The 18,749-nt window shown below is 35.2% G+C and overlaps 1 protein-coding gene across 2 annotated transcripts in view; it reads left to right on the top strand.

Moving 5' to 3' along the window:
* LOC145259163 (GTP-binding protein 8-like) overlaps nucleotides 1-18,749 on the top strand; it is a 244,887-nt gene that overhangs the window by 185,579 nt on the left and 40,559 nt on the right. For both annotated transcript variants that reach the window (XM_080116891.1, XM_080116892.1), the window contains exon 2: nucleotides 4,989-5,396. In XM_080116891.1, the coding sequence (XP_079973017.1) occupies nucleotides 5,022-5,396 (375 nt within the window). In that variant the 5' untranslated portion in view covers nucleotides 4,989-5,021. The remainder of the gene's footprint in view (nucleotides 1-4,988; nucleotides 5,397-18,749) is intronic.

Here is an 18,749-nt window from a genome sequence, read left to right as displayed (position 1 = left end):
TAAAAATATTAAATTAATATAATCTTTTTTCTAGAATTTTAAATTGAAAATTTTAAAAAAGTGTTTGACGCAGTTTTTTGCCGAACGAAAAAGAAATTAATATATATTTTTTAAAAGGTTTTGTAATAAATTAATTTTTATGTCTAAATAATATTTACAATTAATTAAATAATTTCATTTTAAAATGTATTTATAAATAGAATTTTACTTAAGACTTATAGTTTAGCAATATTGAACCGCATCAACCATGTGTGAATTGAACACAGTCAACCAAAAAAAAAATTTCAAAAGAAAATGCATATTTGCATTTCATTATGTAAACTTTTATACATTGGTTTCAAAAATTAAATTTATAGAATTTAATTTTTAGTTTTTTTTGTTAACTACTGGTTGGTACAATTTACCGCCCCATCCCTTTATATTTTTTTCTTTTTGTCTTTTTTAGCGGATTATTATCTATTAATTATCCAAATAAGTGACTAGCTTTAAAACAAAATTTAATAGTAAATTATTTGTTTACAGATAAACTGAATTTTCTAATATGGCCTAAAGGTTCAAAAAAAGTCTTGCATGGAAACTTTTTGAAGTTGATGAAGATCATGAGTTGAAAGCCATTTGCAAAGTCTGTCAAATTAAAATATCGCGAGGAACAAAACCATCTAACATGACCACAACCAACATGTTAAAACATTTAACTATGAAGCATCCAAATGAATTGGAGAAGCAAAATAAAAAAGAAAAGGAACAAAAAATTGAAGAAAAGAAGAAACGCAAGCTTGATTTATTTATTAGCCGGACAAAGAAAAGAAAGTTTGATCAAGGTGAGACTTCTACATCCATAACAGCAGCATCAAAACAACTTAGCATTACGGAAATATTAGAAAAGAAAAAGATTTGGGACATCAATGATGCAAGATCACAAACTATACATAAATTAATTGGGGAAATGATTGCAGTTGATTTGCAGCCCTTTTCAATTGTGGAAGATATTGGGTTTCAAAGACTTTTAAAAGAAATATGTCCTAATTACAACATTCCTTCCAGGAAATATATTAAGGAATCTATTATATATAATATTTATTCCAAAGTTAGGAATAATATCCTAAATGAATTGAACGATGTTCAATTTATTTCTTTTACAGTAGATGGCTGGACTGCCACAACATCCAATGTATCTTTTTTAAGCATCACTGGACATTGGATTACAAAAGAATATAAACAAAGGACAGCAGTACTTCGTGTTGTCCCATTTACAACCACTCACACGGCTGAAAACATTTCCAATTGTCTGCAAGATACGATTAAAGAATACAATATTCCTAACTATAAAGTGCACGTTATAGTTAGAGACAATGCAGCAAATATGGCTGCAGGAGTTGCACAAGCGGGATATGATTCATTGCCATGTTTCCTGCATACTTTACAATTGGTTTTAAATGATGCCATTTTTGAACAACGCTATGTAAAAGACATGATGGCAGTGATAAAAAAAATTATTGGCCATTTTAATCATTCCCCTGCAGCCTTTAATAAGTTTCAAGAGGAATATCCAAAAAAATTTTAATGTACCGAATCATAAATTCATACAAGATATCACCACTCGCTGGAATAGCCAATACTATACTATAGAAAGAGTATTTGAGCAAAAATGTGCTTTGATAGCCTACTGTTAACAACAGGCAAAACTACCCTGCTTGGATGCAAATCAATGGAGAATTCTAGAAAAATTGATAAAAATCTTAAAAAACTTTGTTGATTCTACAAACTATATAAGTGTAAGGGAGGCTTTGGCATCATCAATTATCCCTGCCACAAAAGTAATTTGTAAATTTTTTGAAAAGGCAGAAGAAAAAGGTTTATTTAGTGGATTAGGTTCCACCTTATCTGCTTGGAAATCTTCTGTCAGCTCAAGATTTCCAACCTATTTCAACAATAAGAACTTGATAATGGCAACGTATCTTAATCCACGGTATAAATTAATTTTTTTGAATGATGACCAAGACAACCAGCATGAGAAGATACAGCATTGGTTACTTGAAGATATAAATTCAATAAATAAAAATAAAACCATTTTGACTACTTTAGATTCATCACATTCAGATTTTTCTGCAGATGAAAAAGGGGATACCGAGGAGGATGAAAACAATTTCAACTTTAGTTTCAACCAGTGCTTACTGGAATTTAAAAAGAATCAGGAAAAACATCAAGAGTCTACTTCTATAAATGAACAGGATAAAAAAGAAAGAGCATTGGAAAAAGAAATAATGTTTGAAATGTCCAAGTATGAGGAAGTTAAAAAAATTGGACAGTGGGAAGATCCTCTTTGTTGGTGGAGCAGCAACCAAAATAATTTTCCATTTTTGTCCGCTGTGTCAAAAAAATACTTGTGTGTCCCACCATCTTCAGTTGAAAGTGAAAGATTATTCAGTGTAGGAGGAACTATTTATTCACCGAAACGAAACCAAATGAAGGCTGACACAAGAGAAATATTGATGTTTCTACATCACAATTTCGATGACAGGATTCGATTATTCATAAGTTGTCTGCAATCATACAAAAAAAAAATCATGAAGAATACTGCTTATCTTGATATATTATATATATATATATATATATATATATATATATATATATATATATATATATATATAACAAAGTCAACCAAGAAAAAAAATTATGAAAAATATGTATTGTTGAAAGAGACAGGATTCGAAGGATCTGCCTGGCAGTATGGATGGGATGGCATTCCTGATGCAGTCTCAGTATTTTTAGATCATTTTTTACTCCCACTCCCGAACACAAAACCCAGAGAGTAATTCAAAACTCATAACTTTTTTCCTTTTCCTTCCAAAATATGCTATTAAAGATTAAAAAAAGAATAATAGAAGTGTTTGTTTTTCATTCTTTTCTAAATATTTTTTAAATAAATATTATAACATATTTTATACTTCCATATATTTTTTTTAAATTTGAACCAAATGAAAATTTGTTGAATTTCTTGAAATCTTTTTTTAACTCATTGGTCCACGACTTAGCAAAATTACCAACTAGTCACTCAGAGCAGTTTTATTAGTGAGGGTCGAAATCGCAGTGTCTTTTTTTTTATTTTTGCCCAAGTCATCATCTAGGTGTCACCAATTTTTTTAACCCTCCTTAACTTCAAAGAGTAAATACAATATATGCAACTAAAAAAATAATCTTTAAAAATGCTGATTCTATTCATAAAAAATTCTTTTAACTAGAAATTAAAACTTAGGTAAAGATAGCTGACTGACAGCAACAGGAGCACTGGTTAACTACTGAACCATGTGGAAAGGTGTGGGGGAAGGAAAAAAGGAAATTAAATGATGATAATAAATTATGATAACCGTCTTTGAAAGGCATTAAACTCCTAAAATTTTAAAGTAAATTTTAGGAGGCATTCCCCGGCGATTTTAAAGCACTTTCTCTCTCAAAAAAAAAAAAATAAATAAATAAAAGATTTAATTTTTAAGTTTGGGAAAGATATATTTATTATAACCGAATTCCTGTATGAAGACTGGATCTACTTTATTGGACGTTAATTTGTGAGATAAGTAATTTTTCAATGTTTAATATGTTTTTAAAGTTTCAATTATCAATTAAATTTTTTTAATTGCATTTCTTTTTTCAATTTATTTAAAAAAAAAAAAAACAGGGTTTAAAATGTATTTTTCAAGGTAACAAGCTTCGAAAGAAGTCTAATTAAAAAAAAAATCACTTAATTTTTAATTTCGACAACCCTGAGAATTTAATTATTAAAAAAATATTAAAATGTGACATTTTTTTATTTAACATTTCTATTAGTTCAATTAATTTTCTTTCAATAATTCATTTCACTCAACAAACTTCACCATTTTTTATTTTGTTTTGGTTTTTATCTTTTTCTGTAATTTTGGTAATTATTTTTGCTCAATTTTATCTAGTATTTCATTTGTTTTTTTATAGTGGTATCATTTTTATATGTGTTCCTTTGATATACCCTATTTCAAAATTAGTTTGGCTAAACCTATTCTTCACGTTAGAAACAATGTGTAAAAGCAATGAAAAAGTAAGAAAAAACAATAGGTGTTAACTACTCTTTGTGAATTATGGAGGTCTGAAGAACTACCGTCACAAATACAACTATCAATAGCCAAACAAAAAATCGTTTTTGAAATTCCTTTAATTGTAACTTTTTGCTATACCTACCTTTTGGTATAAAACACAAAAACTTTCGATTAATGGTATTTCTCAAATATGGTCGTTAACTTTGGAAGGGTTATTTTGTATCTACAGCGCCATGTCACGCGGTATATTGTTTTTTTCATTACGCATGTTCATTTATAAATTATTAAAGTAGATATTTATCTTTTTTTATATTTAATTAGTATATATTTTCTTTCTCTTCCGCTATATTTTTTTTATTTAATTCATTAAATAATTAAATTATGAGGACCAAAATAATGAATCGTGTTAATTTAATCTCTAATTTTCTTGTTTTTGTTCTGTTATATAAATTCTATTTTATTTGTTTTTGCTCTGAAGGATAAATTCTATTTTCTTTGTTTTTTTTTTCTGTATTCCAATTAAGTAAAATAAATTTTCTCTAAAATAAATTTTGCTAATTTTTCCGTTTAATTTATTATATAATAATTTTATTTAAACCAAAACATGACGGTGTAGACATAAAATATCTCTTCCAAAGTTAGGGAACATATTTGAGAACTACCCGACCATAAGTATAAAACTACCTGGTATATTTCAAAACAATAATTCCCTAGGAATCGGAATTGGTATCGGAATCGTTAATCAATATTTTCCTGGAATCGGAATCGTATAAAAATTAGGAATCGTCCCAACACTAGTTGGAATAATATAAATAATTAATCCTCATTTCAAATTCTGAAATTTTTTATTACATTAAGGCATAACAAATTTTTTTCAGTGCAAATCCACATCTAAAAGATACATTTTTTTTTTTATTTCAGTGCAAATCCACATCTAAAAGATACATTTTTTACATGAAAATGATCACCAGAAGAGGATTGGCATTGCTGATAATTTCTCCAAGACTTTCCTTTCACTCTACAAATTATTTTCAATGGAAATGGTTATCTGTTCCTGCACATCTTTGGTTAAGCACGACTGCCTTTCAAAAGTCCAAATTAGAATCAATGACTGCCAATGATCTAAGGGGTTTTTATGGAAACCCATTGATGGAATTGCAAACATATCTTCATTTGCCTATCCTTCCAAACAAAGAAATATGTTTCAACCCTCTTCTACAAGAAATGAAAGAAGCAGAAAAAATATTCATTGCATCCAAGAAAGATCAAATAAGTTTTCTGAAATCTGTGATTAAACCTGAAGATCTTCCTGAGACAAATTTGCCTGAGGTTAGTTTACACTCTTTTCTAAAATATTCTGATTTTACAAATTATGTACAAGAGAACTGGGTTCAACAAGGAGTCTGCATATGAGGAGTTGGTCAAAAGGTGTGAATATAGGGAGTTATGTAAAATGATTAGAATAAATAACATCAAATAAAATTTAACATTTATTTCTTAATGGTTTGCAGTCAACAAAACTAATTCATAACAACAAAATGAACAAAAGAACATAATTTTAATTTCAATTAGATTATTTTTGTTAATAAAGAATTCAATTTGCTATGACACTTTTAATTTAACTTTTTTCAAATTCATTCCATAAATGTTTTGATATTGTCAGGTGATTTATCCTTTTTTAATGTTTTTCTCTATTTCATTTTGCATTTTTCTTCAATTTTTTTTCAATAAGAAACAATTTTGCACTATACGTGCATTATTACAATTGTCATAGTAAAATGTTGGCCATTTTTCCATCATGCTAACAATGTTTTAAATAAATTCTTCTATCTTGATTATATTCCAGTTTTTTTAAAATTAAAACTGAATTTTAAATAAGCAAGTAATTTTATGACCTCACTCAGATTGTTCAGGAACCCACTCGTGTGCCCGACAATGACGGCCAGTATGCGAGCCTACTAGACCTTTTTCTCACAACTTGCCCTGAACTATGTTCAGTTTCTGTTCTGTCGCCTCTTGGATCTTCCGACCACTCTGTTGTATCAATTAAGATAAAAATGAAATGTAATAAGTCCCCAGACGTACCTCTCCATCGTACAGTATATCGATACACTAAGGCTGATTGGGATAGCTTCCGTACATTTATATCTGATCTACCTCTGCATTCCATGTTTAAAAAGGATGTGTCCTCTATAGTATTAGACCTGACGGAATGGTTAATTGTAGGTATTGACCGTTTCATACCCTCGAAAAAGTTTCAGCAAAAACCTAACAGCCAGCCATGGTTCTCTCCAGAATGTGCTGCTGCAATTGCGCACAGAAATCACTTTTTCCACTGTTTCCAACGTAATAGATGTATGAAAACTAAAGCCGCTTTCAGGACTGCCAGCAACCATTGTAAGAAAGTAATAAAGAATGCAAGAGAGTTGTATGCTCAATCTGTTAAGTCCAAAGTAGCTGAGCAGCAGCTTGGTTCCCACCAGTTTTGGCAAATAGCAAACAGAATCCTGAACAGAAGCGTGTGCTCCATCCCAACTATTATCAATGGACCTGAGGTAATCTCGTCAGCATCAGACAAAGCCAAACTCTTTGTCAAGAACTTTGCAGCTAATTCTACCCTTTGTGATCAAGGCTGCCAACCCCCAATATTTCCTCCTGTATCAGAAAACACGCTATGTGATATACGTATATCTGTACGTGATGTTGCCAAGCTAATCAAAAACCTTGATTCCAGTAAAGCAACTGGCCCTGACGGTATTCCAATTATAGTACTCAAAAAACTTCAACCTGAACTAGCGCCCATACTTACAAAACTCTTTAAACGTTGTCTTAAGGAGAATAGTTTCCCATCTCCCTGGAAAATTTCATCAGTATGCTCTGTATTTAAGAATTCAGGTGATCGCTCATCCCCCTCTCAGTACAGGCCAATAAGTCTCCTGTGCGTCATGAGTAAGTTGCTGGAGTCTGTATTAAATACAGAAGTAATCAAACATCTCAACAAAAATAACCTTCTTAGTGACACTCAATATGGTTTCCGTTCTGCTAGATCTACAGCAGATGTCCTTACAGTTATATCTCATAGGATTAGCAAATCTCTCGGCGGAGGCAACCTATCTAGGGCAATTGCTCTTGACATATCTAAGGCCTTTGATAGGGTATGGCATAAAGGTTTACTTCATAAGATCTCTAGCTATGGTATTGCTGGAAATGTCTTCTCAATTATTAAATCATTTCTTTCTGATAGGTTCATAAGAGTAGTAGTTGAGGGGCAAAAATCAGAAGCTCACAGTATTAATGCCGGTGTCCCTCAGGGATCCATCCTGGGCCCAACTCTTTTTCTGATCTATATTAATGATCTTCCAAATCACATCCTTACATCATTTGTAAACATCTATGCTGATGACACTACCATTTATGGTAGCACATCTAAGACAGTAAACGAGCAAGTTCTCTCCAATTCTCTCTCCTCTGATCTTGAGCACGTAGTACAATGGGGTAAGGAGTGGCTGGTTACTTTTAATGCATCTAAAACCAAGCTTCTCTCTTTTCATCATCAGCAATCTGATCCACATCTGGCATCAATTGAAATGAATGGCTCTCGTCTTGAGGAGGCCTCAAGTTTTGACAAGCTTCTTGGCTTGACCATTACTCCTGATCTTAAATGGAACACGTACATCAAATCTGTTGCCAAGGCTGCTGGAAAAATGGTGGGATCTTTCTATCGATCCTGTAGATATCTCACTGCTGATGCTATTCTCTATCTATATAAGAGCCAGGTACGTCCAAGGATGGAATACTGTTGCCACATCTGGGCAGGAGCTGCTAGAAAGGACTTGTCCTGCCTTGATAGAGTTCAAAATAGACTTCGTAGCCTCGTAGGAGATGTCCTTTTCTCTTCCTTGCAACCTCTATCTCACAGAAGAGATGTTGCGAGTTTGTCTCTGATGTATCGTTATTTTCATGGAAAGTGTTCGACTGAGCTTCAATCTATGGTCCCCCTTCGCCAAACTTTCACAAGAAACACTCGTCTAGCTGTAAACACTATCAATAATTCCCCCCACTCTTTATCTGTGCCTAAACCTAAACGTAGATTCCATGAACAGAGCTTCTTTCTTAGAACTGCACACCTGTGGAATTGTCTTCCGTTTTCCTGCTTTCCGGCTGACTACAATATGGTTGTCTTCAAGTCTAAAGTAAATAAGTTCTTGATGAGCCGTTCCATATAAGTTATCAAATTTAACAAATTTTTATTACTAATGATTACTATATTGTCCAATTTCTACTGTACACTCTTTAACCCTTATCCTTGAGTGGCCTCTTGGCCTTGATAATGTGATGATGCCTATGTAAAAAAAATCAGAAAATATGCCCTGATAATTTTACTGCATTCTAAAAGACTTGTAATCTCTTATTATAGTTTTATACGAATAGAGTTCTCTGCTGAATTCAGTGGATTTTAGTTTTTTTTTTAGTCATTTTTGGAATTCATTTAGATTCAGAGATTTTTTTTTCAGAAGGAGTTTAAATCTAATTTGTTTTGCATATCGACTATAAATAATATTTCTTTTTAAATAACTAGAACTAGGCATGTTGTAGACAAATATTTAATGAATCAACTATAGATGTGTCAAATTGAAAGTATACAGTTAAATTTGATGCAGCAAAGTAGAAATACATTTTTATAAATTTTAATTTTACCCAGAATGATCCTGGTGAATTTAATTTGCTAATGTAGTCATTTTTCTTTTTCTTTTTTTCTTTTTTTTTTTTTTCGTTTTAATGTTTTGCTACAGATTTACAATAGACACCTTAATGCAGAGAATGGGGACGACCGATGAGACAGGTTGGAAAAAAGTGGAAGCAAAATTTAAGAACTCAAGAAACATTGTGTGGTGTTATTAATTCAGTACTAGTCTTGGACTTGGAAGACTTTTTAAGTCCATTTTACATGATACTAATAGAAGAATTTATTTATTTCTTACTGAAATTTGAAGAGTAATGGTGTCAGTACAATGTGATGGACATTACTTGCAACTAGTTCATCAGTTGATAAATTTACAGAAAGAAAACAAGTTTCATGCTGGCAGAGAAAACGTGCTGAACCAGCCCCACACTAAAAACTGGACAGACCGAGGATGGTTTCACCAACAGGGACTGAGCAATATTCATAAACATATGGACCCGGTACAAACAAATGTGCAGTTTAACCGACTCCATAGAAATATGCAACAAGTTAAAAACTTTTTGCTCAAAGACTGTAAACAGGTTTTTGTTTGAACTAGTAGGGCCTAAGTATAGTCATGGAAGAACAGCTCCTATGGCATATACGGCTCGTTGCAGTGAAAGGTCTACATCAAGAGGTGCATAGTCATAAATGACACAATATGAGACAGCAAGAAGGCGAGGATCCACACAGTTTTTAGCAAAGCTTCAGTCCCAAGCAAGGTTTTGCAATTTTATTGTCCAATATCCTAACGAGAGCTGCCGACAGACTATAAACTGTTTGGAGGACATGGTGGTTGGCCAACTCGTAACAAATACAGAACACCAGTGCAAGCTGTGGGCTGAAGCCAATATTTTGACAAGTCGAACAGAAATTTCACAGACTGATTAGTTTAGAGACAACAGATATGTCGACTCCTCACTTGCAAAGCAGCCTAAATGAGCATTCGATGTTTGGCTCAATGAGGTCCAAGAAGAAACCAACTTGGGAGGGGCAGGAACCCAGAACCCCTCAAAATAAACCGTGTAAAGGGTGTGGGAGGATATCACACTCCAACTGACTAAAAAGACAGAAGAACTGTTAGGCGAGAGATCTCAGATGCCATAATTGTGGAATAATTAGACACTTATGAAAAGTGTGTCGAAAAGTCAACAGCGAAGTCAACGAGTGATTCAACATGACACCAGTTAAAAATACTTAGCATCAGAGGATGAGGAAAACCAGCATTTTGTGAACGAAAACAGAAATTAGCAGCAATACTGTATCTTGCATGGAGCAGAGGTAGATTCAAAAGAGCCCCCCCCCCCAAACCGCCATCATCCATAAAGGTCGAAGTATCTTTGATACTAAATTTGTGTGCTCCTAGATAAGGGGACTTGCCGTCAGATACACCATATCCAGGCCATTGCAGATACATGTTCAAGTGGCCCTGAAATACTGGAAGTATTGTGATGCACTAGTGACATGCTAATACTAATGACCCATAGGTGGGTGAGGCTCAGTGTTTTGACAAGCTTCTGGGTTTGACCTTTACTCCTGATCTGAAATGGAACACGTACATTAAGTCTGTTGCCAAGGTCGCTGGAAAGATGGTGGGATTCTTCTACCGCTCCAGAAGATATCTCACTACTGATGCAATTCTCTATCTATATAAAAGCCAAGTACGTCCAAGGATGGAATACTGTTGCCATATCTGGGCAGGAGCTGCTAAAAATAGCCTATCCTGCCTTGACAGAGTACAAAATAGACTTTGTGGCTTAGTGGGGGATGCCCTTTTCTCTACCCTGCAACCTCTCTCCCACAGAACAGATGTTGCGAGCCTGTCCTTGTTTTATCGTTATTTCCATGGCAGATGCTCGTCTGAACTCCAATCTCTGGTCCCCCCTCGCCAATCTTTCACGAAAAACACCCATCTAGCTGAATCCACCGTGAAAAATTTCCCCCACTCTATATCTGTGCCTAAATCAAAATGCGGATTCCATGAACAAAGCTTCTTTCTTAGAACTACACGCCTGTGGAACTCTGTTCCGTCTGCCTGCTTCCCTCCGGACTACAACTTGGATGTCTTCAAGTCCAATGTTAACAAATTCCTAATGGACGGCGGTAAGTAAACACTTCATCAAATCTCCACACTAACGTAATGTACTTGCAATAACCCTTATCTCTGAGTGGCTTCCGGGCCTTGATAAGTGGTGATCACTGTGTAAAAAAAAAAAAAGAAAAAGGATACATGGAATCATGGATGATCTACTGCACATCAAGGGAATAGTTTTAATGCATAAAGTTGGCCTTAAAGAAACCAGATTAGTCATTTATATATCAGAGAGATTGTCAGAATTTTAATTTTTTTGAGTTGGTACTGAAAAACAGAGTTAATCCCTCATAACTTCCTACACCAGATATTGAAAGCTGACAAGTCACCCTTAAATAATTGGATAGCACCATGCAGATGTCCCCAAAGAGAAACAATTCCAAATAAACCCACAAGAACCCTGTTTATCCCTATTGGAAATAATAGGGAACGTTTAGAACAATGGTTATGGGAGCACTTCAAATCAAGTGTTTTCAATATCTTCCCCCATCAACCAGAGAGACAATTTGATATCACGTTCGCACACACCCATTTCTGTCCTCCATCATTGGAAAAAGAAGATGAAGGAAGATTTAGATAGAGATGTTGCATTGGGCATCATTGAGTCAGTACTAGCAGTTATGTTTACAGTCCGGTGTTCAAAGATGGTGGTTGCACCAAAGAAGGGCGGATCACCTACAAAAATTGAATGCTGCAATGATTAGGGAAACCCATCACACTCTGTCCCTTTTTAACTTAGTGTCTGTTGTGCGAACCAAGAAAACAGTTTTAGATGCATGGAATGGATATTACAGTTTACTGCTCTCCCCAGGGGCCCAAGATGCAACTGCATTCATAACAAAGTGAAATTGTTATTGATACCTTAGAGCACCTCAAGGTTTCCATGCCTCTGGAGATGGGTACACTTCACCAGTTCAATGACATTACGGTAGATATGCCCCAAAGAATTCATTGCATTGATAACACCCTTCTCTGGGATAAAACTGTGAAATCTGCTTTCTGGCACACAGTCTGGCAGAAATAGAATCATCTTCAATCCTGATAAGTTTCAATTTGCAGGCAATGAAGTCGAATTTGCCAACTTTTTAATAACTGCTGACAGTGTAAAGTTGACTAAAAAGAATGACTGAAGTCATTCTCAACTTCCCGATGCTGATAAACATCACCAGCATCAGATCATGGTTTGAACTGGTTAACCAGGTATCATACGCATTTTCATATCAGTTTTCTTTTGAGAATTGTTGTGCACAAAGGACCACAACTTCTTTCCTAAATGAGCTTTACAAAGAGTCAAAAAAAAAAACATTGTTCAAAAATCGAGGTCAAAACATTCAGGATGAACAGGGCAACTTGCCTCTCGACGGACGCTAGCAAGGTTGGCATTGAGTATTTTCTGTTTCAGAAACACTGCCAATATCCAACGGAATTAGGATCTAACTGTGGTAAGGACCACTGGAAAATGATTTTGGTCAGATCCCATTTTACGAAGGATGCAGAATCTTGCTACTCCCCCATTGATATACAGATTGGAATCTTGTAGGATGTTCGTTTTGGGGTGTCCAGATTTATTGGTTACAGTGGACCACCAGCTGCTGGTAAAAATATTCTCAGAGCAGATCCTGCAAAACATAAAAAACCTTCACTTGTTTTCTTTCAAAGAACGGTCATTAATGTACAGGTTCTGGATTAAGCACTTTCCTGGAAAACTTAACGCCACACCAAACTGCACCTCTCAATACTCGGCACCATCAAGACATAGCAAATTAAAGACCACCAATACTACTCCGCACATCATGGGGGGCCATGCAAGCATCAATCACAGCTGTGTACGCGCATGACCCAAATTTCACGCTATAACCTAGGATAGAATCATGGCAGTTGCAGCCACTGATGAGGAATGTTAAACAGTAGTGATATATATACGAGATGGGTTCCCAAACTCACGACACAAACTGCCACTGAAAGTCCGGCAATTCTGGCCAATGCCAAACCAAGTATATTGTTTGGAGGGGGTACCAATAAAAGGGGATAAAATTCTAATATCAAAGCAGCTTAGAGCTGAAATACTAGAGGCACTCCATTTCACCCATCAAAGGGTGAATGGGATGTTGGCTAATGCTAGACAACGTTTATTTTGGCCTGGTCTAGACACTAGTGTCTGACAAACAAGGGCAAAATGTTGAAAATACAATTCGATCACCCCATTTCAACCGAGAGAACCACTAATGCCACCCTCAAACCCAGAATTCCGATTCCAAAAGACTGTCACGGACCTACTGGATATGCATGAGAAGAGTTACATGGTGTATGCAGACCGATACATTGGCTGGATTGAAGTTGTCCTGTTACCATCAGGGAAGGCTGCAGGAGTATGTGATACATCGAGGGGTTGGTTCTGCACATATGGTGCACAAGGGGAGATATCATCCGATGGAGGACCGCTATTCAACTCATTGGAGTATAAATTAATTCTCGGAGACTGGAGCGTAAAGAGACATATATCATCTGCACATTATCCTCAAAGTAATTGCTGAACCAAACTAGCTATAAAAACAGCCAAAAGAATGCTCATGGACTGCATTAATGGCTACAGCCACCTATGCCACAATCGAGCATCACAGGCAATGATGATACATAGGAATATGCTCCACCAAGACCTCGGATTATCACCAGCCAAAATGTTACATGTTTGAACAATAAGGGATTACTTCCCTATACTTTGTGAGAAGCAACAGATTGACAATCATTGGACTGAAACTAAAGAAGTGAGAGAAAGGGCAATGGCAAAAAGGCATGTGCTAAACAAAGACATTTTCCTCTACAAAATAAACGAAACTCCATATAAAATGTAAAGCAGAATAACTTTTTCCCAAATTACTTGATTCTGCATTAAATAACCAGAAACAATTGAAATCTCATAAAACAACTTATCATTTCCTTCCATGTTTTCTGTTCTGTAATATATATATCTCTATACTGTCCATATTCAATATTTCTCAAGTCATCAGATCTAAGCGTGATTTTAAAAGTCGCATTAAATCTTCTTCATATAATTTTCATATCGTTTTTCTCCACGCAGTTGGTCAGGTTTCACTTCTACACAATCATTACTTTGCATATGTATGCCTGGTGATCTTCCATTGATCGACAGTAAGGCTCAGTTCTTATCCATCTCTATCATTTAACACATAGAAATTGATTATCATTTCTCAACCTGTAATTCCACTGCATTTGTGTATGCAATGCTTACAAGTACTGCAAAAGAATCTAAATTTATTTTTACAAACAGACAATATCAAAATTGTTAAAATATAGTAATAATCATAAAACTTGTGGCATAATTCAACTGATTTATGATGGTTCTTATGCATGGTAATTACAATGCCAACAGTTTTTAGAACCATTTCCTGACACCCAGTCAAATGAAAAATCAATTTGCTTCATATTTTTCTTGAGTAATTCTACTGATAAACGTTATGGGAATGTAAATTACTACAAACTGGGTAAATATCTATTAAAAGCTCTTTTTTTCTCAAATAACTTGATATTATATGAGATCAGAACTCTAGTTCATGTCAGATACATTAGTATTATGTTTACTTAAAGCTCTATTTCCATTCCAGCATTTGTTATGAACTGTTTTTAATTAATAGTTAGCCATTGCATTTTAAGAGATTACATACAGATAAACCAAAATTTAATCGAAAAATATATTTATGATCAAATAATTATTATGTAGGCATTTTCCTTTTTATTTTGTTTCTTACATTTGCTATAAATAAGAATAAGCAGAGAGATTAAATTTATATTTTTTTATTTTGGGTTTAGTATCAAGAGGTTAGAAGTGCTGTTGACTATTGGGCCAAATGTGTTTTTGGCTGGCTTAATGCTGCAAACTTGAATCCTGTGATAAGCCAAATGTTTCTATTTATATAGAATACATGGATATAATTGTAAACATCTGATAGAATTGGCATGATGACAAGGAAATGGTGATTGCTCAATGTTACATATGTTCTCCTCACACATCATTCAATGAGGTGTTATCTCTTCAAAAAACACTTGACTACCCCAGACCAATCCCAACACATTCATGATAGTCTCCAATCACAATTACATTAATGAAGCTTGCTTTCCGGGCTGTTGGAAAACTGCTTCTGTTGTACCAGTATTCAAGAATTCTGGCGAAAGGACTGACCCATCAAATTATCGCCCCATTAGCCTCCTCCCACTTTTTGCCAAAATATTTGAGACCTTAATTAACCATGCTCTAGTTCGTCACCTTACAGATGCTAAAATTTTGACTGAACAACAATATGGATTTAGACAAGCCCGTTCCACAGCAGACATCCTAACTGTAATCTCTGAACGTATATACCATTCACTGGACAAAGCGGGGGAGGGCAGAGCGGTAGCTTTAGATATATCTAAGGCTTTTGACAGGGTATGGCATGAGGGTCTCCTCAGAAAAATTAGATCATACGGTATCACTGGTAGAATACTTAACATAATTAAATCCTTCTTAGATAAGAGAAAAATCCAGGTTGTCCTCGACGGTCGTACATCTAAACAATATGATATAAATGCGGGAGTGCCCCAGGGATCTATCCTTGGACCTCTATTGTTCCTGATATTCATAAATGACCTCCCCGACAAAATTGCCTCTGAGATGGGTATATATGCTGATGACACTACACTCTATGGCAGGCACGACAGGAAGACGAATGAACAAATTTCTAAAAAAAATGGCAGAAACACTTGAGGAAGACCTCCAATCTGTAGTGGAATGGGGACAAAAATGGTTGGTCACGTTCAATGCCACCAAGACTAAACTAGTTTCATTCAATAATTACAAGAAACCCTCTCTACCATCTATAGCAATGGCCAACGACTCTTTATCTGAGAGTACATCTTTCAAACTCCTTGGCCTAACGTTCACAGGAAACATGAGTTGGAACAATTACATTGAAGGCATTGCCAGGGCCGCTGCAAGAAAGGTGGGCTCTCTCTACCGTGCTAGACAGCTACTAACACCTGAAAGTATCCTGTACCTCTATAAGGCCACCATTTGCCCATGTACGGAGTATTGCTGTCACATTTGGGCGGGTGCATCTGCTACTAGTCTCGCGCTCCTTGACAAAGTTCAAAAGAGAGTCGCAAACCTGATAGGCCCTAAACTGGCATCTAAGCTTTAGCCTCTGTCCCATTGACGAAATGTTGCATCCCTCTGCCTTTACTACAAGTATTTTGGTGGTGAATGCTCTGACGAACTGCAATCACTTGTGCCCCCACGACGTGAGCACCCTCGACAAACCTGACAGACCGCTAAATCCCACCCCCACACTGTAGAGATCCCTAGATGTAAAAGATCTTTCTACTCCAATAGTTTCTTCCCCAGAACCGCTATACTTTGGAATTCCATTCCAGGTCCCTGCTTCCCGAACAGTACTGACGTGCAGAAGTTCAAGTGTAACGTGAACCGACATCTTGCTGGCCAAATCCCTACATAGTACCCCAGTAGTTGTTGCCCCTGATAGTAGCTCCCTACACCAAAGTGGCAATTTGCCTTGTTTGGGGTGAAAATGTAATAAAAAAACAAAAAAAAAACATTCCTTTTTATTCAACAATAGGATGTTCTGCCAGTCTGTCAAAATCATAAATCGAGCTTAAAATAATTAAGTCAAATAAACTCCTTCATGATTTCTACTTGCAAAACCAAACATTGACAATATGGTGAAAAAAGTCTTCAGCATTTTCACATGCAGTCAAATTACAACAACAAGCAATTCTTTTTTTGGTGCTGCCATTACTAGCTTATATTTTTGTCTGTAAATTAGGGGAGATATGTATTATTTTGTTTTATAACAACGCTCTCCCAAATCTCAGTCAGATTTACAGTCTGTGTTGTGTGTACTAATAGGTAGTTTCATAATAAAGGTAGGTAGTTTCATAATAAAGGTAGGTAGTTTCATAATGAAGTCCTTGAAGTGTATGGGAAGTTGTCTTTTTGGTTGGTTTTGTCCTTTTGTGAGGATACCATGAGATTCTGTTCAGGGTTAGGTGTTGGGTTGTTTGGAGGATATGTGAGAAGTAGTGTTAGTGGTTGTTGCATGGTCGGGGGTGGGAAGGTTGTGTAGAAAGATGTGGTGTGCCCAATAAATCCAGCCTGTAATGCCATTTTTATTTTTGTACCAGACACATATCATTTGTTTTAGTAATTGTGAAGTCTCCTACTCAGGGCAGGTGGGCCATAGTTGATTGGGGTTGATGGAGTAAAACTTTGTCACTTACTTGTATCAGGCCTTTTGTAGGTAAGGTGACGTGTTATTCCTCAGTTGGTGATCAGCTTCGTCATTGGCCAGGGTGACGTAGTGGTAAACCTGCTTTAGCAAGGCGTTAATTTGCATACCAGAATTGTCAGCAGACTTTTACAGTGATATGTGTGCCTTGGTCAGAAGATACTATGCGTAGAATAAAGAACTGTTAAAATCAATGGGCAGCACAGTATGTCTGAAACTATCAGATATTCTGAGGATGTATTGTTTTTCTTTCGAATTAGACATTATAACGAATCTATGAAGATAAGCTTGAATGGCTTAGAATTAGAATGAATTATGGCTATCATCAGTCGATTGTAAGTGTTTGATAGTTCAAATGATCAATGGGACCAGTACATTGAACATTTGGGACATTTTTTTCGAAGCGAACAACATTCCAATCAATATAGAAGGTGTTAAAAAAAATGAGCTATTCTTTTGTTGGTTTATGGCAAGAAAGTTTATAAACAAATGTCAAGTTTATTAGCTCTAGAAAAAACAAAAGACAAAGAATTTGATGAACTTGTTAGACTGATGAAAAAGTACTTTAGCCTGAAGCTGTCTGTAATCGTTCTGAGAACAAAATTTTATACAAGAAATTGTCAATTGGGAGAGTCGATCACAGATTACGTGGCTGAATTAAGAAGCATGTCTGAAAATTGCTGTTTTGTAACGTTTTTAGATGAAATGGAGTAAACGATGATAACATTTAAAGGAGACTTTTTGCAAAGAGAGACACCATCACCTTTAACGAGACCCTAAATCTAACAGTCAACATGGAGTCTGCTTCCAAACATTTACAACACATTCAAACAAAAAAATGCAAGTAAACAATATTTTTGCACCACCGCATGGGAAAAACCGAAAAAATAAAACATGAGCCCATACTAGAGGAAGAGTTTGAAGAAAAGTGTAACTGTTACGGGGGAACACATGAAGTAAATGCCCTTTTGTAAGAGATTAGGACACATAACGGATAACTGTTTTAAATTAAACATGAAAAAGAAACCCACCGATATTGTTAAAAAGAAAAGAATATGGTGAGGCACAAACTTAAATAGTTCTGAGGAAGTTTATATCATTAATAGAATCAGAGCACAACTGGAAAAAGTTAACCCCTATTACTGGATATCAATATTTGTGACAAGAGGGTGTCTATGGAGATAGATACAAGAGCATCTGTAACAATAATGGAACTGAAAATTAAAAAAAAATGTGCTGGGGCCCTCAAAAGCATGTCTCAATTTTAAAATCTGATCAGCCTGTGTGTGTTTGTGGTGACTATAAAATGACAATCACTCTAGTCACTAAATTGGATAATTATCCAATACCGAAAATAGAAGATGCAACATTGAGAGGAGATAAATCCTATACTAAGTTAGATTTAAGCCAAGCCTACCAGCAATTATTGCTGGATGAAAAATCAAGGAAATTAACAACCATCAATACTCATAAAGGGTTTTTCATATACAACAGGTTGTGCTATGGGTTGAAAGCAGCCCCAGGAGTATTTCAAAGAACTATGGAAAACATTTTGTAGGAAATTGAAA

Source organism: Euprymna scolopes, chromosome 34, assembly GCF_053919585.1.
Source record: "Euprymna scolopes isolate OS-2025 chromosome 34, ASM5391958v1, whole genome shotgun sequence".
NCBI classification, from domain to species: Eukaryota; Metazoa; Mollusca; class Cephalopoda; order Sepiida; family Sepiolidae; genus Euprymna; species Euprymna scolopes.
Note: the sequence above shows the minus strand (reverse complement) of the source record. Positions and strands in the feature narration are given on the sequence as shown.